The 21,565-nt window shown below is 41.8% G+C and overlaps 1 protein-coding gene across 6 annotated transcripts in view; it reads right to left on the bottom strand.

The window, feature by feature from the left end:
- Positions 1-1,844: 1,844 nt before the first annotated feature.
- LOC135105566 (coactosin-like protein) overlaps positions 1,845-21,565 on the bottom strand; it is a 33,466-nt gene continuing 13,745 nt past the window's right edge. For 2 of the 6 annotated variants that reach the window (XM_064013804.1, XM_064013801.1), the window contains exons 2-5: positions 10,519-10,601; positions 5,355-5,472; positions 3,549-3,671; positions 1,845-2,733 (exon numbers count right to left, since the gene is read on the bottom strand). In XM_064013804.1, the coding sequence (XP_063869874.1) occupies positions 2,620-2,733; positions 3,549-3,671; positions 5,355-5,472; positions 10,519-10,598 (435 nt within the window). In that variant the 5' untranslated portion in view covers positions 10,599-10,601 and the 3' untranslated portion in view covers positions 1,845-2,619. Of the gene's footprint in view, positions 2,734-3,548; positions 3,672-5,354; positions 5,473-10,518; positions 10,602-12,953; positions 13,304-13,611; positions 13,791-16,546; positions 16,693-16,888; positions 16,958-21,565 lie in introns of those variants that run through there. The other 4 variants (XM_064013800.1, XM_064013805.1, XM_064013803.1 and 1 more) reach the window with 4 other exon arrangements.

The raw sequence follows: 21,565 nt of genomic DNA, 5'->3' as shown, positions 1-21,565 counted from the left end.
GCATATACGTTCATTAAATTATCTCTTTTCCGTGTGGAAATTATGCGTAGATAATAATATACAAACGGAGGTCCTTCATGGTCTCTTCTCGAAGTTAATGCTTGGTTCCCGTTGAAAAATGTCTGACATATAAAAATCATACAGTAGAGTCATCAGTGGTTAGGATTCAGAATACGTACATCATTGAAGGCTATCAAACAGGATGGGTGATATACCAAAAAAATATGGAGTATCATCTGACCGATGTAGAAAAAGTAGTTGATCAGCGAAAGAGGAAGATGAAGGCAGTGCATATAGTAAATATTGGAATCCGTGAACGAATACTGTAGTTTGTAAAAAAAAAAAAAAAAAAAAAAAAAATAAATAAATAAAAAATTTATATATATATATATATATATATATATATATATATATATATATATATATATATATATATATATATATATATATATATATATATATATATATATATATATATATATATATATATAAACTCCTCGGGGGAATCAGATATATTTTACAAAAGGGTATATTTATGTTTCACGTAAGGGCAATGATAACATTAAAAGGAACATGGCATGGGGAAAGCTATAGAAAAATTAGCAAAGGCATAGGATGCTGAACCTGTGTTAAGTAGGTCAGTAGGATGTACAGACTGTTTTCACTGAAGGAAGCGAAGCCAGCAAACGGAGAGCAGTGAAAGCTGTTGTTGAACTAGGGAACTTCCAGCGTGGTATAGTTTATAAGCTGATACGTAGAATTTTATCAACACCACACCCGGTGTGACAACATCTAGCCAGATGAAGGAAAACTCCATACCTTCGCTCGTTGGCACGATAACAGTATTAATGCGTATATAAAAGCGAAGTGCAGGTGTAGGCAAGAAAAAAAGACTGAAAAAGTTGGAAGCAACAGAGTACAATTTAAATGCCGTTGCTGTCGTGAGCTCCAGATAAACTAGTAGTGTAAAAAGAAAAAAAAAAAAGAAACTGGGCAGATTTTGATGATAAGAGGCTTCTCACACATCTTTGATCGTATATAAGACCACGGATGATTCAGATTTAGGTTGGGTAAGTTACCAGGACAGCCCTTATATGTCATCACTTTGAAAGGAAGTCCGGCCTGATGAAACATGACTCCCTCCGCTGCTGAGAACGGGAAGATTCGGCTACCAGACATTTCCTTAATTTTTATTTATGCATTCGTTTTTTTTTTTTTTTTTCTATATATGAAGGCCTCTGGCCAAGGGCAACAAAAGATGTTGAAAAAAAAAAGTCCACTAAGGTATCAAACCCTAGAGGAGACAGTTCAAAAGCATGTCCAAAATGACCTCAATAAGCGTCTTAAAACTCCCCTCTTGAAGGAACAGGCAGGAAGAAATACAGATGTAGGCAGGGGGGAGTTCCAGAGTATACCAACAAAAGGAATGACAGATTGAGAATACAGGTTGAGTCTTAGTTAAACTGAGTTTTGAATTTAAGGGATAGACAAATTAGGTGTGAGAGAAAACAGAAAGCCTTGTGCAGCGAGGCCGCGAGAGGTAGCGAGGGATGCAGTTAGCAAGGTCAGAAGAGCAAGTAGCATGAAAATAGCAATAAGAGAAAGCAGGGGATGCAACCTTGCGGCGAAGAGAGAGAGAGACTGAAGAAAGTCATATTATAGGAATTGAGGAGACAAAATGCTTTCCATCCTATTTAAGAGACCAGTATTTGTGGTATATTAAATTTTTGTGGTAATAACATCTTGTGATTCCAATGTTTCGACTATGGCGTCTTTTAAAAAAAAGGTAAAAATCATCTGTTTGAGTAAACAGAAAGGATATCGATGAAGAAAAAATAACAATCTACTTTTCATTATTTATAGCATTTAGTTCTACAATTTTAGTTTCTTCCAATTTATCAGTACAAAACCAGAGTCTGTGTCAGGACTGTGACAAGATATTTGCATATAAAAAATAACAATTAAGTCGCGTCATGATCTCATCTACTCAAGGCATCAGACATTCAATCCAGTCACTAATGCAAGATATACACTAAGCTACGGGTCTGAGATTGTCCCTACGTGTTTCCGCAGTACCGAGCGAACAGAGGAACAGAGGATTTAATGTGCGTACTTAAATATCTTTTGCGGGGATGGGAGGGGATACTGCATGAAACTCAGATGAAATAGTGAAGGAATACTCTGACCAGAGTTCTGACTGGTTGGCTGGTAGGGGAGGGACCGACAGGGATGGGAGCACCGTAGTTATATGAAGTGAAAATACTGAAACCCACAAGAAACTGAATCATTCTAAGGCCCTAAAAATGATTAGATCCCTGACAGCCGATACCACAAGGGTTCACTGCGGCCTCGAGCACCGCCAGAGACGCAGGTGGGACCATGCCAGTGTGCTGCAATGCGATGCAGGACCTAGGGCACAGCTGGGGTCCTAAAATAAGACCCTATTCTGGAGGCACCTGATCTACAAGCAACAACTGGAGGCTCGTGGTCAAAACATAGATGGCTTAGATGGAAAGGCCCGGTGATTCAGTCAAATACAGTTAGTCCCAGCTGGAGTGAGGCGGTGCTTGTGGCTCTCTTGTCCCCTTGTGGCTCGACCAGTGCCTAGGTGCTACGGTGCTACTCGCGGATGCCGGTGCCATAGTTAGCTCCGCCAGCCTTGATAAGCTCCTGCCTGAAGGCCTCCACGTCTAATTCTGACAGGCTTTCCAGCGTCAGCTCCACCGCGAAGTTCTGTGGGTAATAGGAGAGTGTTAGCCAAGGAGGGTCTGTGCGTGATTTGAGTGAGAGAGGGGTGTGTTGGCTCATGGGTGTGACGGAATGTGGCTGTAGGAGAGGGAAGAGGGAAAAGTTGATGAATAATTAAGAAAAGTGGCAGTTGTTAGGGTCTGTATGCTTAGAGAGAGAGAGAGAGAGAGAGAGAGAGAGAGAGAGAGAGAGAGAGAGAGAGAGAGAGAGAGAGAGAGAGAGATTCGAAATAAATGTGAGCCGGATGCTATGGCGAAAAATAAGCGAACGTAGTAGATGAGGGAAAATGCTAATAATTACGAAATAAAGAAAACAGTGAACAGTGGCTAACTTTTTAGTAACATTAATACAACAGAAGCATTACCTTATAAAAAGGAAATAACATTTATTCATAAAAGAAAAATAAAGAGGGAAAAGAAGATGATGATGATCGATTGGTGAAAAATAGAGAGTTGTTAGGATTTTCGCACTAAGAAATAAGAAAAGTAACACCTTTACAAGAAGAGGTTGTTATTATTTGTTAAAAAAAATAAATAAATATATCAATTAAATAAATAAATTAAATTAAATCAATACATCAGTAAAAGAAAATAATAAACAAAATAAAATGAAGTACGTAAATACATACATGGATTAAAGTAAATAACAAACAGATAAAATAAAATTAATACATTCATAAATGAGGTAAAATAAACAATACATACAATAAATGGATAAATAAAACCGAAGAAAACACGCGACAGGGCGAGACAAAGGAAGGTGCAGAGATTATAACACACATCATCCTTGGCGAGACTTACAGCTAGGATCTCCTTGACCAGCGCCTTATCTGTGGACATTTTCGCCTTCTTGATGGGGGACACGCCCAGACCGACCCACGTCACCAGCAGGAACTTGGACCGCTTGCTCATCTCGTCTCCAGTCTGAGGAAAGGAACACGGTCACAACGAGGTCACAAGACGGTCACTCAAGGGTCACTCCAAGGTCACAACACGGTTTATAATCCAGATCCCCTTGTCAATTTAAGTTATTCCACATTCTGATCCCCGTAGAGTATCAATAATTTAATAGCAAGCAGATTTGATTAATAATTGTGATGTTGTTTATCATGGGAAGTTACTTGAAATATGCGTGATGTTGTTTATCTTTGGAAATTACTTGAAAATACCAGGTTTATTTCTGGAAGTTACTTGGAAATACATATTGCTGTTTATTATGGGAAATTACTTGAAAATACATGTGCCTAGTGTTACTTTTTGGTACTTTGTAAAGAAAGCATGGAACCGTATTGATATATTTTTCCAGTATATGAAAAAAAAAAAATTAAGCATAAATGATACATTGAGCTAGTGTTAGTTATATCTTACTTAAACGCCAATTAACAGTAAATAAAACAATGCCTGTGTAATTCTATCATATCCTCATCATATCTTATCATATCATACACCTTATCATATCTTACTTAAACGCCAGTTAATAGTTAAAACACTGCCTGTATGATTCTATCATAGAAGACATGAAGGAAAAGAGAAAATATTTACAAAAAAAAGTTCAGAGAGGGTTTTAAGCATAAAGTAAAAAAAAAAAGTAATAATAATATAAATAAATAAAAATAAAAATTAATAAATAAAGATAAAATATGAATAAATTATAAATAAATAAACAAGTAAATGAATGAATAAATAAAGATAGAATATAAATAAATAAACAAATGAATGAATAAATAAACAAAAATAAATAAAGTTAATGAAGGATAAATAAACGATAAAATGGGGTGAGGAGAGGTGAAGATTGGTAAATATTCAAAACAAGGGATTATTAGCTGTATATAAGGTGAGTGAAATAATAATGAAAAAAATAATAACAATATAAAATATAATATAGAATAGCCAAGTCTTCTCATGCACTGAAGTCACGAACTGAAGATTAATTAATAATCAAACATGACATGCGTTACATATTGCATTTTAGAGAAACTGAGTCAAGAGAAAAAAATACGGATTAGTGTATTACAAGGGAGAGTGAATAATCAAATAAGATATGCACTGAATGATTCACTATATGGAATCTGAGTCGAACGAAAGAGAGAAAATACAGATTAACCCACCGTGTTCAAGAGGATACAAATTAAGAAGGGATGGTTAGTAAATAATCAAATAAGGCATGCACTTTATGTATAATTCACAATGTAGAAGTTGAAATTAATGAGAAAATATTGTTTAGTGAAATGTAGCATAGCGTAAAAAAAAAAAAAGATGCAAATTAAGAGGCGAAGGTTAATAAATAGTTGGACAATGTATGCAGTGTATAATTCACTATACAGAAGCTGAGTTGAGAACGGAATGAAGAAAGAAAGAAAACAGATTAACGTAGAGTTTTCAAAGGGTTATACATTAAGAAACAAAGGCTAGTAAATAATCGAATATGACACGTACTGTATTATAATTCACTATTTAGAAGCGGAGTAAAAAATATATATAAAAAAGAAAAAACAAATAAATAAAAAAAAGAAAGAAACAAAAACAGAGATTAGCGGAGTGTTCTCATGCACAAAAGTCAGGAGGCGAAAGCATGGACAGCTTCAGGAAAGTCAGCATGATACAGACCTGGAGGCGGATGTAGGCAAACGCTCGCTCGTCCTCGCCAAACTGAGCCTTGAAGTCATCGAAGGACTCGCCCTTGGCCGCCACCATCACCTGGCTGCCCTCGTACTTGAAGACCGCCCTGCAACACACCGCCGTGAGTCACCCTTAGCTTGTAAAGAGTGAGTTGTAGTCTATAGACCATATTCTGATACACTTCTGTCCGCATCTCCACTACTTTCCAAAGACTTTAGATGAAGTTATACGCATCTCCACTACTTCCCAAAGGCTCTAGATGAAGTTACACAGGTTTCAAGGGTGTTTTCTATGATTCTAGTGGCAAATTAACAAGATTTCTACATCATTACCAGAAGAAACATTCTAAAATCCGGGTTAATCATTTGTGGCCTTTGAAAATAGTGGTGGTGAGAGAGCAAAGCGTTTCTGAATACGGGGCCATGTTGAAAAATATCACGGGGGAGAAGATAAGGAGCAACACAAAAAAAAAAAAAAGAAACACAAAAGAACAATAAACAACAGCAGATCCGTTGGTTCCTGCAAGGCTGTTTGTGATGTGCAGGATAGTGATGGTAGAGGTGATAAGAAGGAGGAGGAGGAGGAGGAGGAGGAAGGTAGATGGGAGATTAAGAAGATGAGAGGGAAGAAAATAGAACAGTGACGAAAAGGAAGAGTTTCAAGAGAGAAGAAAGAGGAAAAAGAGAGCATACACAAATAAAGAAAAAAAAAATGGGGAGGAAAGAGAGCGGGAAGAAGGGAGGGAAGGATTTGCAAGCTGGAGACATGGAAGGCGACAGTTGCATGAGGAGGAGGAGAGTGTCCAGAAGAAATTAAAGGTGAAAAAGGTACATCTCAGTCGCGCACCTAAAATAGAATGACGCCTTTATGAACGCTCAGATGATAATGAAGACGTTAAAAACTGAAGTAAAATACATGGCTCGAAACAACAATATCAGGAAACAATGACTCATCTCACTAATGTATTTGATAATCACCGAAAGAATTACGTCTCTGCATTATGATTCGAGTCTGATTGGCTGACTTCAAGGGCGATGACGGCGATGAGATACATAGTGAATAACGATGATATCTTACTGATACATACGAAATAAGGCAGCCTTTTTATCTATGCGTGTTTTTTCTAACTTTTTTTTTTCTTTTACCGATGCGAGACAGTCTACATCACCTGAATTGTAATCGCGCCGCCGTTGCTGTCGCTTGAGGAAGAGAAAGAAATGTCAACAATATAAAGGAAGAAATGGTTGTTTATCTTCCGTCATTCAACAATTGTCTTGGGATTTGGGGTCGAAATAACGGCCGCTTCGCCACACGACCAGGCCATCAGCTCATCATCGGCAGCTGTTGGGGGTAAACTAAACGAGAGACAATTTAGACGACAAGAGGCTGCGAGATGAAGCAAACCACACGTGTATACTTTTAATAACGTTATGTTGGTTGAGTGCAGACCGCTGCCAATTTAGGGTTAGTAGTGGTGAGCTAACTGCGCTTTCCACACCACTGCACAACTTCGCAAGCCTTCAAGACACACTTAACGAAGAAAAGCTGGCCGAGATGGAAGTTCGTATTCTGAATTTTGGAACGTTTTGCGAGTCTTTATCTCCATTACAACAAGCTACAGTGGAAGTTTTCTGTGTTTTCAAGGGCGTTTTAATAATTTCTGTACTAGTTGAACAAGGTCTATGCACCATTAATGGAAACACACACACAGATGAAAATGCATTTGGAAATAGACATTAAGAGAGGCCCAATGTGTGTGTGTGTGTGTGCGTGTGTGTGTGTGTGTGTGTGTGTGTGTGTGTGTGTGTGTGTGTGTTTCGAGGGTCACGTGCTGGACTCGTGACCACTCCAGGTTGGGCCTAAAGATCATAAACGTAGTCCTATCTACTCTATGGATAAAACTGTAACCTTATACACATCACACACGCCCATCATCTTGCTCACGAGAGAAAGTAGTTTGTTTACTAGTGAAAATCAAGATGACTTAACCGTAGCGCGACCAACGGCTTGCCTGATGATAAATGAGATGGTAACGTGTGTGTGTGTGTGTGTGTGTGTTTGTTTGTGTCCTCTACATTCATCCTCGTTCCTATCGGTGTTGTGACAATGCTGCAAGTCTCACTCTCACTCATGACTCACCACCCACCCGTCTATTAGCCAAGCCAGCCAGTTCGCTCCATTGTTATCCCCCCCATCTCTCTCTCTCTCTCTCTCTCTCTCTCTCTCTCTCTCTCTCTCTCTCTCTCTCTCTCTCTCTCTCTCTCTCTCTCTCTCTCTCTCATTTCCTCTCTTGACACGTTCGCTTGAGTTTACAAGTCGCGAAGTTTTTTTTTTTCTTTATGCAAGTGTGAGGTTTCTTTTATTTTTCTCCTCCTCTTTTTATTCTTTCGTTTGCTTCACTTCGTCTTGTTTTTATTCACTTTCATCTCCACTTGTGTTTGCTTCGCGTGTGTGGAATGTGTAATTTTGTGGTAATTATGAAACTTTTTTTTTTTGTCTCTCGGCTGACAGGCACGCGATGTTTAGTATTCCACTGCCACACCCTGACGAAGAGTACGAGTGTGGAGGTGTCGCCAGTGTCACCACACGCGTCCATTTTAGGTGTAGTGTATCTCCTTCCCTCTCTCTCTCTCTCTCTCTCTCTCTCTCTCTCTGAGCTCAATCCTCTAAACCCAAATACTCGTGTCACTGAGTCTATTGCCCAGTGCTTTAAGATCAACAGGCTTATGCTCTTTTACATTACCCCAAACAAGGCGGATTGAATATCACAAGACAAGTATAAAAACGACTGGTGCATATCTTCAGATCTTGTTGATACCGTGCCTTCACCACCACTCGTAGTATGAGAGGCCCTTCGCAGAGTTATGGTCTATCATTAACGCTTCTGTAAACAAGTGCAGCTTACTCACAAAATCAGGAGTGGCCGCGTTTTGGTCGAGTGGGCGTGTAGCGGTCATATAGAGGGCGTGTGATGGGCGTGTGGTGGGTGCGGGTGGGTGTGTGACGGGCGGACAGACAGACGGACGGGCGGGGTCTGGTGGGTGAGTGGGTGAGTCATTGGGTGGGGCGACTGGCTTGCTACCACCTCCTCCCTCCCTTAGATTCTCCCTCTTCCCTCTCTCCACCCAACCAGTCCCACTTCCTCCCCCTGCTCCTCCCTCTCCTCCCTGACGTCATCTCCGCTCCCTCACTAATGTGCTGGCCTTATTTATTGATCCTGTACTGTCGTCTCACTCTGCCGGCCGGAAAATAGCATGCACACTCCTCAGTGCTGATCAAAGCCACACCACACGTGCCCGACGCCACCCTGACTGGAAAATCTAGAAGGGCTGGAAGGATTTGGACAAACTGGCTGGCTGGCATTCTCTCTCTGGCCCGTATTCTGAAACGCTTTGCCCTCACTACGACTAATTCCAAAGGCCACAGAGAGGATTAGCTGCGTTCTCAAGAGTGTTTCTCCTGTTCATAAGGTAGAAATCTTGTTAATCTGTCGCTAGAAACTTAAAAAAAAACACCTTTAGAAACCCGTGTCACTTCAATTACAGCCTTTTGAACGTAGTGAATGTACGGGCAGAAGTGTTTCAGGACGTGATTCTCTCTCTCTCTCTCTCTCTCTCTCTCTCTCTCTCTCTCTCTCTCTCTCTCTCTCTCTCTCTCTCTCTCTCTCTCTCTCACATATTCTTATAGAAAAAAAAGGCAAAAAAGTCGAAAAAGTCAAGCCATTAATTCTGCAGTACTGTAAAAGGGAAACCGAGCTAACTGGAACCAGGCAGGCAAGGTGGTTGTTTTATATCAGAAAATTGATCGGCAGCAGGTTTCGTAGGGAGTGGGGGAACTGTGGTGGTGGTGGTGGTGGTGGTGGTGGTGGCGGCGGTGGTGGTGGTGGTGGTGGTGAAGAACAAGAGTAATGTAGTGAGATATGACGAGGAATATGAGAGAGAGAGAGAGAGAGAGAGAGAGAGAGAGAGAGAGAGAGAGAGAGAGAGAGAGAGAGAGAGAGAGAGAGAGAGAGAGAGAGAGAGAAAATAAACAAAATGCCAACAACAACAACAACAAACAAACAAACAAAATACAAACCGTATATAAAAAAAAAAGACCAAGAGCAAAATATACAAAGGATGAATCATAGAGTAAAATTAGACACAAATTGTAACTTGATAGAAAGACAGACGGGCGAGCAAGCAGGCAGGCAGGCAGGCAGGCAGACAGACAAGCAGACAGACAGGAACAACGGATTACAGACGCCAAGCTTGAATTTCTTTCATGTATTTTATTCTCTCCTCTCCTCTTCTATCTTATTATATTCTCTTATCATATTCTTTTACTTTTTTTCTCTTTCTATCTGCTTCTTTCTACTCCTATCTGTGATTCATTCTAATCTCTTATCTTCCTGTTTATTCCTATCCTCTTCCACCTTCGCTTATCTTCTTCGAATCCTATTTTATTTCTTATCCTCTCCAATTATCTTCTGTTTTCTCCTATTCTCCTGCATTCTCCCATTCCCTATCTCCTACTACCCTATCCTGCTTTCTTTTCTATTTGTTTTTATTTTTTTTTCTTTTCTATTCTTTTTTACCCTCTCCCTTTCCCTGTTCTTACCTTTCCTATCTTTTATCTTCCCTCATACTCCCTCTTTCCTTTCTACTCTCTTCTGTTCTCTTTTATCCTCTCCTCTAATCTCCTTTTCTCTCCTCTCCTCTTTCTCTTCCTCTTTTATCCGTCTGTCTACTATTCGTCTGTCTGTCTCTGTTTGTTTGCCATATGATCCTGCTGTTGTGGCGTCTTAGTCAATCGTCTTAGTCAATCAATCTATCTATTGATCTACCTGTCCATCTCTCTAATGCAAGAGTTAACCATTATCCTCAATCTTTCATTCACTTTTCTGGTAAACTCTGAAAATCCCTGCCTGCTTCTGCGTTTCCTCCTTCCTTTGACTTAAACTCTTTCAAGACGGAGGTTTCAAGACACTTATCCTCCAATTCTGGATGACCCTTTTGACGTTTCTTTTGGGACTGGCACTTCAGTGGGCCTTTTTTCGCTCATTTCGCTCCCCTTGGCCAGTGTCCCTCTTACATAAAAAAAATCTCTCTACTACCTATCCATCTAGCTATCTATCTATTTATCTATCGGTCAGTTGGTCTAAATTACTCACCAGTTGACTTCAGACTTGTCATCTCGGACTTCGCTGTAGGCATCACGAAGTCCATCTCGGTCAATCTGCGTCATGGACATCACCTGAAATAGCAGTGGTGGTTATGGTGGCGAAATTAATGATGAGCAAGATAGTAGTAATAGTTGTAGCTGTTGTAGCTGTTGTTGTTGTTGTAGTAGTAGTAGTAGTAGTAGTAGTAGTAGTAGTAGTAGTAAACAACAACAATAATAATAAAAACAATAATGATAATAACAAGAACAGCATTAATAAAAACAACAATAATAGTAATAGTAATAATAATAATAATAATAATAATAATAATAATAATAATAATAATAATAATAATAATAATAATATGAAAGGACAATAGGCTAACGAGAGAGAGAGAGAGAGAGAGAGAGAGAGAGAGAGAGAGAGAGAGAGAGAGAGAGAGAGAGAGAGAGAGAGAGAGAGAGGAGAGAATGTCAACAAAATCCCCAGAACTGTAATAAAGTGTACACACACACACACACACACACACACACACACACACACACACATCCGTCGGCAATACCCATCTGGTAACTGGAATACTTGCCCCCGAGTTGTAGTTATTATGAAAGACAGAAAGCGTAAAGAGGAGGAGGAGGAGGAAGAAGAAGAGGAGGAGAAGAAGGAAGAGGAGGAGGAGGAGGAGGAGGAGGAGGAGGAGGAGGAGGAGGAGGAGGAGGAGGAGGAGCATGCGTGACTGTCCTTCTGCGGGTCATCTTAAATCGCTTCCCGTAGCTTCTTTCATCTCCACACTTTCACCTTGATCACGCCCTCTCTCTCTCTCTCTCTCTCTCTCTCTCTCTCTCTCTCTCTCTCTCTCTCTCTCTCTCTCTCTCTCTCGTTTTAGCCTACTCTCCTTTCATATTATCATTGTTGAGAGAGAGAGAGAGAGAATATCACTGCTGATTATCAAAGATACTCTTATCTCACCTCAAGCACTGTAATCAGCACTAGATCCATTAAAGGGCTCAATGGCCCTGGGGATGCAATTTTACCGGATATTATGAACTTTTGTGAAAATACCAATAAAATCAACCCATCCATCCATCCATCAATTAATCAATCAATCTGAACATCATTTATTTTTCAACCATAATCAGTTCCACTTATTTTAATATTTTCTTTTCGTTTTTCACATCACACAACCTTAATCTCTTTTCCTAATCCCCTGTGCATAAATTAATACTTGCTATGAGTCATTCCTTCTCCTCCTCCTCTTCCTCTTCTTCCTCTTCCCTTTTCACGTGTAGACAGTGGACGGAAAATATAGGACACATCTAATATTCACTCTCGAGAACCAAAACCAGTGGTATATACGAGTAACTTCTCATATAAAGTCTTGTGAGAAAGTAAATATTCTCGTGTCTTTAAAATTATGCAACTCTTTCTTACCCCTTTCCCTTCCCTTGCCTTACAACAGGAGCTGAGGGTTAAATCGTCAAGTCACGCCTTTCTGTTCCTGTCTCGAAGAACAAGTACCCCGAATTTTTTTTTTTTTTACGTTGATACTATTTTCACTATTTTTCACCAGACCTGGTTCTCCAAGGAAAGGGTTGTTTGAGAAGTTGAAGTGTATACTCCGAAGCTAAACTGTCCTCTATTTTGTACTATTTCTTCAAAGGGCAATATTTTTTTTTTTTTTCTAAGGCAAAGTGGCAGTTTTTTTTTTTATTAATGCTCTTTGGCGACATTCCGGACACGTTAAGATAAAACAAAACGGTAACTTGTCAGAAGCATCCTTGCACGCATTTTATTTTCGAGTACAAATTTCAGTCTTTCTTTTTATTTTACTCGTCCCTCTTTGGTTTCTATTATCTTTACCATTTCTTTTCTACACCCAGGTTATTAGCCTTTCGTTTCTTCCCATTCTCTATTGTACTTGTTTCTTTCTCCCTGCAATATCACTTAATTTCCTCTCTCCCTTCCTCCCTCTTTCCTTCCTTCCTTTTGTTCCTTCCCTCCGCCGTTTACGCTCTTCCTCTCTCCCTCCTTTTTATTGGGCTGTCTTATCTCCCTGCACTTCGCCAGATTACTTCCTCCCTTCATCCTTCCTTCGCGTTCTCCACCCCTCCTTTCCTTCCTTCAGTTTTATCTCTATCTCCGCCCTTTCTTCACATTTATCTCTATCAATATCCTTCTCTAATGTATTTCTCTTCCCTCTCCCCGTCTGCGTTTGTTTAATTCATCACCACCTTTCCATTTGTTACTTTCTATCTTCATTTCTTTGTTCCTCTCATTCGTTCATACGTCTCTCTCGCTTCGCTTCTTCATTAGCTCAGCTTTCCTTCACTTTAGTATCAATTTTAATTTCTATTTCACTGCCTCTACCATTCGTTTAATTTCATTTACTTTTATATATCTTACCTTTATTTAATTTTTTTTTTTTCACCGGTATTAATCCTTACCTCCATTTCCTGTCTGTCTGTCTGCCTGCCTGCCTGCCCGTCTGCCTGCCTGCCTGCCTGTCTGTGTCTGCCGTCAGCAAACCCGCCTATCCATCACTTTTGTTATTGTCACTATTGTATTTTGGTTTCCTCACGTAACTCAAAGTTCACCTCAATTACTGCACGATTAAGAGACACTTCGTGGAAACTTCAGTAGAGAGAGGAATTTGAAGATAGAGCGTCCTCAAGTGCTCTGTGTAATGAACACGCAAAACTTAACAAAAACCACACTGGGAGAGACACGAAGGTTCATTTCAATTAGTGCACGATTAGAGAAACCTCAAACAACCCGTGAGAGTAATAACTGTGTGTAATCAAGATATAAAACGAGTTTAAAACCCCACTAACCCCACAGTCGTGATTACAAGATTATATATATTTTGCTCTGATATCACGATCACGCATGAAGGAAGACAAATTTTTCAGCTTTTGCCTCTATTAACTTTTCTAATTAACTGATGAACAAACGGTGTAGAGCAGAAACATGATATTTAAAAACACACACACACGCGAGCAGAAATTAGGTTAACGAGTAATATTTTCAGAACACTTCACTTAACGTTTTCTAAGGCAAGAGGTAAATAGAACACCTGTGTGAGTTTACTGAGAAAGTTCTTACTGCGTGATTCTCGAGGTGGTGGAGTGAGGATGGTGGAGGTGGAGGTGATGTATTAGATGACGGCGGCGGTGGCGGAGGAAGCGACCAGGAGACACACACACACACACACAGCACACACAGCCAGCCTCTGCTTCAGGGCTCCACCTAGCGTCTGCTCTGGTATATCCTCACTCCTGATAACCACTCAACATCTCCCTGACACACCCTGGTTATGCCCCGCCTACCCTTCATACCTCCAGCTTCACTCTTCACCTTCGCCGTCTTACCCTCTGCTCGCCAGCTATGCTAAAGACTCACTGACTCAACAAGTATGCATAAAATTACAGTTGTTTGTAAATATTAGGTTTAAACTATTGAAACATTACTGCCTCGAGTAGGTAAGCGTTTGAATCGATTGGAGCAAAATATCATAGCCAGCATCACCACCGCCATCACCACCACCGCTATCCCTTCACTATTAAAAATTAAGTATTAATAAAGTCACAGTTTGTACATATTAATTATAAAATATTAACATTATTGACTCGAGTATCAGCGTTTGAATCGACTAAAGGAGTAAAGCATCACCACCACCACCACCACTATTCACCCCAGCATTAAAATCACAGAGCAAACACTACATAATTAACCTCCTTCATATCTTAAATTGATCAACACCTAAACACACACCTCCACACGTAACTCATTACTTGCAATACACTTCTATGACATTAACATTGATCCCCATTATCTTAACACAGGTTCGTAAGTGTTCATCTAACCATTACTCACGTTTAAATCAGAGAGAGAGAGAGAGAGAGAGAGAGAGAGAGAGAGAGAGAGAGAGAGAGAGAGAGAGAGAGAGAGAGAGAGAGAGAGTAGTACGGATGTCCCCACCTCAGTATCCGCTTAGGACATAACACTGGCAGCTGGAGATAAATGGGAACACTAGTCGGGATGTACATTAGAGGACACAGCGATCTTAACACCTTGAAACCCTGAGGTACTGAAATTAGAAAACAATATACCAAGGGACCAGGCTGCTTTGAAACTTAATCCAATTCAGCACTTGTTACTTCTTAAATAATACTATAAGATTTTTTTTTTTGGGGGGAAACTAAAGCCATGCGCACGTAAATGTTTGAAACAGCTTATCTCTCTTTGCTGTCAGTACCGACCTTGAAAGTTATTTGCACTTGATCATTTTATTAAGCTTCTGGAGAGCCCATATCTTTCAAATAACTCTCTCTCTCTCTCTCTCTCTCTCTCTCTCTCTCTCTCTCTCTCTCTCTCTCTCTCTCTCTCTCTCTCTCTCTCTCTCTCTTCCTTCTAGCTGATGGTGACCGCGAACGAATGAAAACGTGGTATGCTTAGCGGTTGGTGAGCAAGACTGGAGGATGCGAAGGTAAGGTTGTCTACCGGAGAGACCGAGTGGGAGGCAAGTGGGAGAGGAGAGGAGAGGGGAAGTAAGGAGAGGGGAAGGAGAATAACTCAGGGACAAACAGCGGGTGAAAGTGAACGATTATCCAAAAGAAATAAATAGGTTGGTGTTTTGTATCGAGAGTACGCATGCGGAACGAACTTGGTAAAGAGGAAAAAGAAGAAAAATAAATAAAAAACGAGGACAAGGTAGTGCATTTTTTCTTACTGTCACCCCTTGAATGGAAGACAGAGCATTTTACTCCTCACCAGCTTTAAGATAACTGATCATTTTATTTATAGCATTTAAGGATATTTATTGAGATACGAATCACTGGGGCCAAGAGAGTTTTAATCCTTGTGAAGAGAGTTGGAGACTGAAGGGGAAGAGAGAGAGAGAGAGAGAGAGAGAGAGAGAGAGAGAGAGAGAGAGAGAGAGAGAGAGAGAGAGAGAGAGAGAGAGAGAGAGAAATAATGAAGTGAGAGCTGTGATAACGGAGATGGGGTCTTTACCCTCGCGCTGGGAAGCAGTTATCTAGCCGGCCACACACACACACACACACACACACACACACACACACACCACCAGATTTTCGACGCGAGGTTTTCCCTGGTCGCTGCAATGATGTGACTTATTTATGAGAGCGCTGGGAAATTGTACACAACATGGGATATACAATGTTCACGCCACCACCACCACCATCACCACCACCTCCTCATCCTCCTCTTTCTCTCCCTTTTCCCTTCATTCGCGGTCAACTTTCGTCAGTCCAGCAATGCTCCGTGGCCACCAACGTACATGTTTGTTAGGAAAACGAGGCAAAAATGAAGGATGAGTGAACTTTGTCTATACTCTAAGATTTTTCCTTTTAAATTTTCTGCAGAAGACTTTCCTTGATATACACGGACGCACAAGTCAAGCTAACCTTATATAATTTCTTCTTCAAAATCATGATTTATAAATACTTTTCTGTAATTTCTTTGACTAGATAGCTGTTGCATCTAACGGGTTTTTTCTTTACTAAGTTTTGTATTTTTACGTATTTTCAGTCTTAAATTTTTCTTACTAAACGATTTATTCTCATGTATTTTCAAAGTTTCATTCGAATTTTCTTACTATATAATGTACTTTAATGTATTTCCAAAATAAAATACTTTCTTACTACATTTTGCACGTTCACGTATTTTTAAAGTATTTTTGAGTTTTTCTTGATAAAGCGATACATTTTCACGTATTTTCAAAATACTACTATATTTTCACATCCCAAGTTGATAAATTATACCACACGGTCCTCTAGGCCGAGAGATTTTCCTCTTTTTACTTTTGTTCCTCCGTTTTTCCTCCATTTTCTGACTTCCACTTAGTTTTCTTTCACCCCGGAGCTAGATACGTTGCACTTTATGAGGTCACTATTTCCCTCACTCACAGCCGAGGGCCCGCAATGGTGTGTGTGTGTGTGTGTGTGTGTGTGTGTGTGTGTGTGTGTGTGTGTGTGTGTGTGTGTGTGTGTGTGTGTGTGTGTGTGTGTGTACTTGCCTTATAGCTGAACAAACCACCGTATTGAGAGAGCGAGATTGTACACGTCTAGACCAGTGAGTGAGTAAGCAACATGTGTGTGTGTGTGTGTGTGTGTGTGTGTGTGTGTGTGTGTGTGTGTGTGTGTGTGTGTGTGTGTGTGTGTAACATTAGCAGGTGTGAGCGGATGAATCTCCTATTAGTCACCGAGGAGTACACGTGTCATGTATGCGTGTGCGTGGGCGGGTTTAAATGTGTATGTAAATATGCATGAGGTTGAATCCTAAACAACACTAATTCACCGCCATTAAACCATCACTACAACCACCATCACCATCACCACCACCACCACCACAAACTCACCACAGCCAGCTCACCACCACTCAACACCACACACCAAATCAACACAGTGTACATACAGATGAACCATTCACAATATCATTATCTTACCCATTGTTCATTGTCAGGTGGTGCACGTCCCTCTCTAGTGCCCACGCCCACCACACACCCACACTGGCCCACACGGTTCCAGCCACACTCATAGCTCGCTCCTCCTCACGGTCAGCTGAAGTTCACTGACCACTTGACAACTTATTAGTATTTGGTGGAGGTAGTGAGGAGGTGATTCTCTCTCTCTCTCTCTCTCTCTCTCTCTCTCTCTCTCTCTCTCTCTCTCTCTCTCTCTCTCTCTCTCTCTCTCTCTCTCTCTCTCGTTCTCCCCCTTGAGACCAACGTCCTATTTCTCCTCCGTTTTCTATTCTCTTCGTTCCCATGAAGACACGAGCCGCATTCTTGTTCAAAATTCCATGTTCTGTGCTTTTATATAATTGACGACACGCAGGTTACAGTACAGGTTTCTCTCTCTAACCCACCACCACCACCACCACCACCACCACCACCTCCTCCTCCTCCTCCTCCTGCATGTGTCGCTAATCGCTATACAGGTTGGGAGATGCAGCTGCCGCGCATGTGGGAGGCCGTGCAGGGGATGGCCAGACCGGTCGCCAAAGTACTTGGACCGACATATTGTGACACTTTTTCCAGCTCCAAATCTTATCAGGGTGTCTTGAGTGTTTAAGGGTTAGTGACACCACGGGACGGAGGCTTGAGGTGTGTTGTTGAGTACTGGTGCTGGTGGTGGTGGTGGTGGTGGTAGTAGAGGGTTATTTTTATTGTGTGGTTTTGCCAGGTATTTATTTCACTACTATATGAGCGTGGGAATTTTTTTAGAGTACAATGACAGATCAAATTCCTATTAAAGGTTTAGTGGTAAAACTCTCTCTCTCTCTCTCTCTCTCTCTCTCTCTCTCTCTCTCTCTCTCTCTCTCTCTCTCTCTCTGCACATGTAACACTTATACAGAACACTCGGCAGATAACATTCACCATAACGTGATAACATTCATCAACGTGAGTGTGCACCTTTCTACCTTTCACTGCACCAGAGTGACACAACAATAATGTTATACAAAGGAGATTATGATAAAAGAAAAGTTTGATTCGATCCCGTGTGTTCCGCTTTAGCAATCGGGGCCACCTCAATACTCGTCCGTAAACACACACACACACACACACACACACACACACTGCTCTGGTTCAGTGTTAACATCCTCGCCTGTCACTTAGGATGAGGTTCATACCCGCATAAGTTTTCATCGATGAGCACCTTAACTATGTGTGGAAGGTCTAAGCCTTGCCCATCGGCCTACACAAGCTCCCACCAGCAGTGTATAGCTGGTTATCATGAGTCCAGTACGTACTCCTCAAGAATGTGGAAAATTACACACACACACACACACACACACACACACACACACACACACACACACACCACGAGTTTCGAGGGTTAGTCGGCGCCTCCACGTGCATTACGGTCGCCACGCCTCACTCTTCCCCTCCGCTCGTGTTGCCGCAGCTGCCTAAACTCATCCATCAGTCAGCCTCGCATGCCGCTGACTCAGGCAAGGCAGCTGCTTTTCAACGCGTCGAGTATTAAGACTGACACCCGCGGCCAGCAAGAGCCAGACTGACCTAGAGATGCGTTGATGCGGGCGAGTTAACATACACAAGGTTGGTTTATGTGTGACTTGTAGTGCACCATCCGCCTCCTTCCTTCCCTCCCTCCCTCCTTGACTCCCCGCCCTCTCTTATCACACGCCGGCACCGTTGCCACAACTACTGCCACCATCGTAACCTTGAAAAAAAAACACCACCGCCACACCACTTCCCTGCTATCTCTGTAATCACCAGTAATGACAGCAGTTTACATCGTTTCCACCACTGCCACTGCCTGCATCAACAACAACAACAACGTTAGCACCGCAGCCGCGCAACGCTCCCGTGAACAGCTCGGCGCCGCACACATAAACTCAACTGTATCCACGCCTGTTGCTTCTTCCATGTTTATTACCCACCACATTATTATTACCCACCACTGAATCTTTCACTACATATATAATAGTAATTTAACACATACTTATAAACATGTAAACTTTAGCTTCCTTGCCGTGCCCTATTAATTTACAGGTCATTGGTTACGAGTTGGCCGATTCATATTGCTCTCCGATCTTGTGGATTGCTGTTAGGGAGGAGAGTTATATGATTTGTATATTAAGACCTAAACAAACGCCAGAGTGACAGCATAGTCGGCGTTGTATTTGCAGACAGAAAACGGTAAGAGCATTTCTGGCGAGTTCGATGCGAACACTCGACTTGGTATCCGTGATGAAGTCGATACAATAGCCTCTGCTTCAAACTAGTCTCGTAAAATACAGAATAAAATGCAGTAAGTAAGTAAACACCAATGTGACCAATATGAGAGGTGCTGACAAGGAGAGGATGGGTGTGTGAGGTCGGTCTCTGTGGTGTTTAAGAGACCTCAACCCTACCTCACACTCTAACCCATACCACATACTCTAACCCACACTTCACACTCATAACCACCCCTACATGTCCTTCCCTACACTGTAACCCTTCCTCCCTAACGAACACACTCGCCTATTATTCCACTCGGCCCAAAACCCTCCACGGTGGTTGGCCCTGCTGATAAGACTGGACACGCCGTATCAAGATTAATGTTCGGAGGCTCTGCAATTTCACCCGCCTGGTTACGTGGGAGGATATTCTGGCGCCCTACGTGGTGGTGGTGGCAGTGGTGGTGTTGATTCCCGTGGGCCTAAGAGCTCGTCCCAGAATTCATCTAGATACCAACTAGAGCAGAAAAAAAAGCAGATGGTTGAGTTTCATTCCCCTCTCTCGTTTCTTTCTCAAGTTTTCTTCCTCGTGTTAATATTTCTCTCTTTTAAGGTTTTCAGCCATCAAAAAGAGGAATGACAGCACAGTTTAGTTTCATTCCTCTTCTCTCTCTCTCTCTCTCTCTCTCTCTCTCTCTCTCTCTCTCTCTCTCTCTCTCTCTCTCTCTCTCTCTCTCTCTTTCTCTCTCTCTCTCTCGTCATCGTCTCTTCCTCATGTTCTCTCCAAACGCCTCACTGAACGAACGGAGGAGACGAAAGCAAACGAGAAACACAAGCGATAGTGTTCCATATTTTTCCCGTTTTCTTTTTTACCGAGAAGATAGACCTGAGAGAGAGAAAAAAATCATATAGGTCACTGTAATATTTGTGATCGTTATGCAAGTGGTTTTATAAAAATAATCACGTGGATTTGAACGATTTACTGTTTTATTTTCCATCCATGTCAGACAAGAACATGATGATGCAATGGCGGGGGAGGGAGGCGGCGGCGAAGCACGGAATGTGGGGCAGCAGGTGACTCTGAGCCTGTAGGGAAAGGAGAAGAGAGGAAGCAGAAACAGCAACCGTTCAACTTGCATGCCCACGATATGACCCAACCGACCACCTGTTGCTTCTCTGCCTGCCTGCCTGCATCCTAACGGTGGTGCAGCTGCCGTGGCCTCTCATCCGCTGCTGGTTTTACTTTTTTTTTGTGTCTTCAGTCTTTATTGTTCTGCTCGTGTTCGACTTTCCTTCAAATTGCGCCTCTTTCACCGGCATTAATGCTATTCCAGAGTCCTCACATCTGTCGTTACTCGTTTTAACTTCCTTCTGTCCGTCTTGCCACTTTCTTAGTCTGTTTCTCTTATTAACTTTTTCTTCGTGGTTTTATGTATGAGACAAACCACCTGACACCGCCTGATTCGCGAGGGAAGACCTGTTCGAGGGGTGAAAGTGTGGCCCTGAGGGAGAGGACGGTCACAGAGTTCCCGCCGTCGTTCCCTGGTCCTGCTCCTACTCCCTCTCTCCCTCCCCGCCTCCTGCAGCCCTTGGCCCCACGCCCCCACCTGTCACGGTGTTACAGGTGCGCTGACTGGACCAATGCCAGACTGTTCCCCGTCCATGAAATAAGAACAGGTGACGAATTACTTCTGTTTTTGTTTCTTTCATATCACCGATGTATATGTACATATATGAGCAAGGTTTTCTATGGTGTCCAGTACGCGGCAATTTACGATACAGGAAAAGTTTATATATCGCAGTTAGGTTTCGATTTTTTTTTTTTCACGATGACAGTGGAAGGCCAGTTCTTTTAGTTAAATAGCTATCTACTGTTGGTCACTTTGCAGCGTTCAGCAGGAAAAAAGTCAATATCTGCAAGGAGCATGTCACCAGCTTTCACCAGTAAATCCCGGCCTTGCTCTTTCCAGCGGGGCACAGGTAATGGTACAAGTCTGGCAACACACACGCAGCCGCCATCACTGCCTTCATTAACCTCAGGTTGCTGACTCAACAGCACGTCCACCAGGAAAGGAGGTCGAGAAAATATCAAAACAGTGAGAAAAGATTAAACAATACACACTGAGACGTGTCACTAAAGAAAACTCAGACGCTTCACTCAACTCTCAAATTCAAGACTCGTGCACCAGATGGCGCGATACGCCGTGCCGCGCGATGAAAACAAGATAACAAGAGGACGCATAACTCCGCCAGCGATATTGATAACAAAATCATTGTAAATAATCCTGGAGTTACATATTGAAATACGTAACAATATACAACGTGGTAAACATTATCCGCAGACTTAGGA

Source organism: Scylla paramamosain, chromosome 12 (assembly GCF_035594125.1).
Source record: "Scylla paramamosain isolate STU-SP2022 chromosome 12, ASM3559412v1, whole genome shotgun sequence".
Lineage (NCBI taxonomy): Eukaryota > Metazoa > Arthropoda > Malacostraca > Decapoda > Portunidae > Scylla > Scylla paramamosain.
Note: the sequence above shows the minus strand (reverse complement) of the source record. Positions and strands in the feature narration are given on the sequence as shown.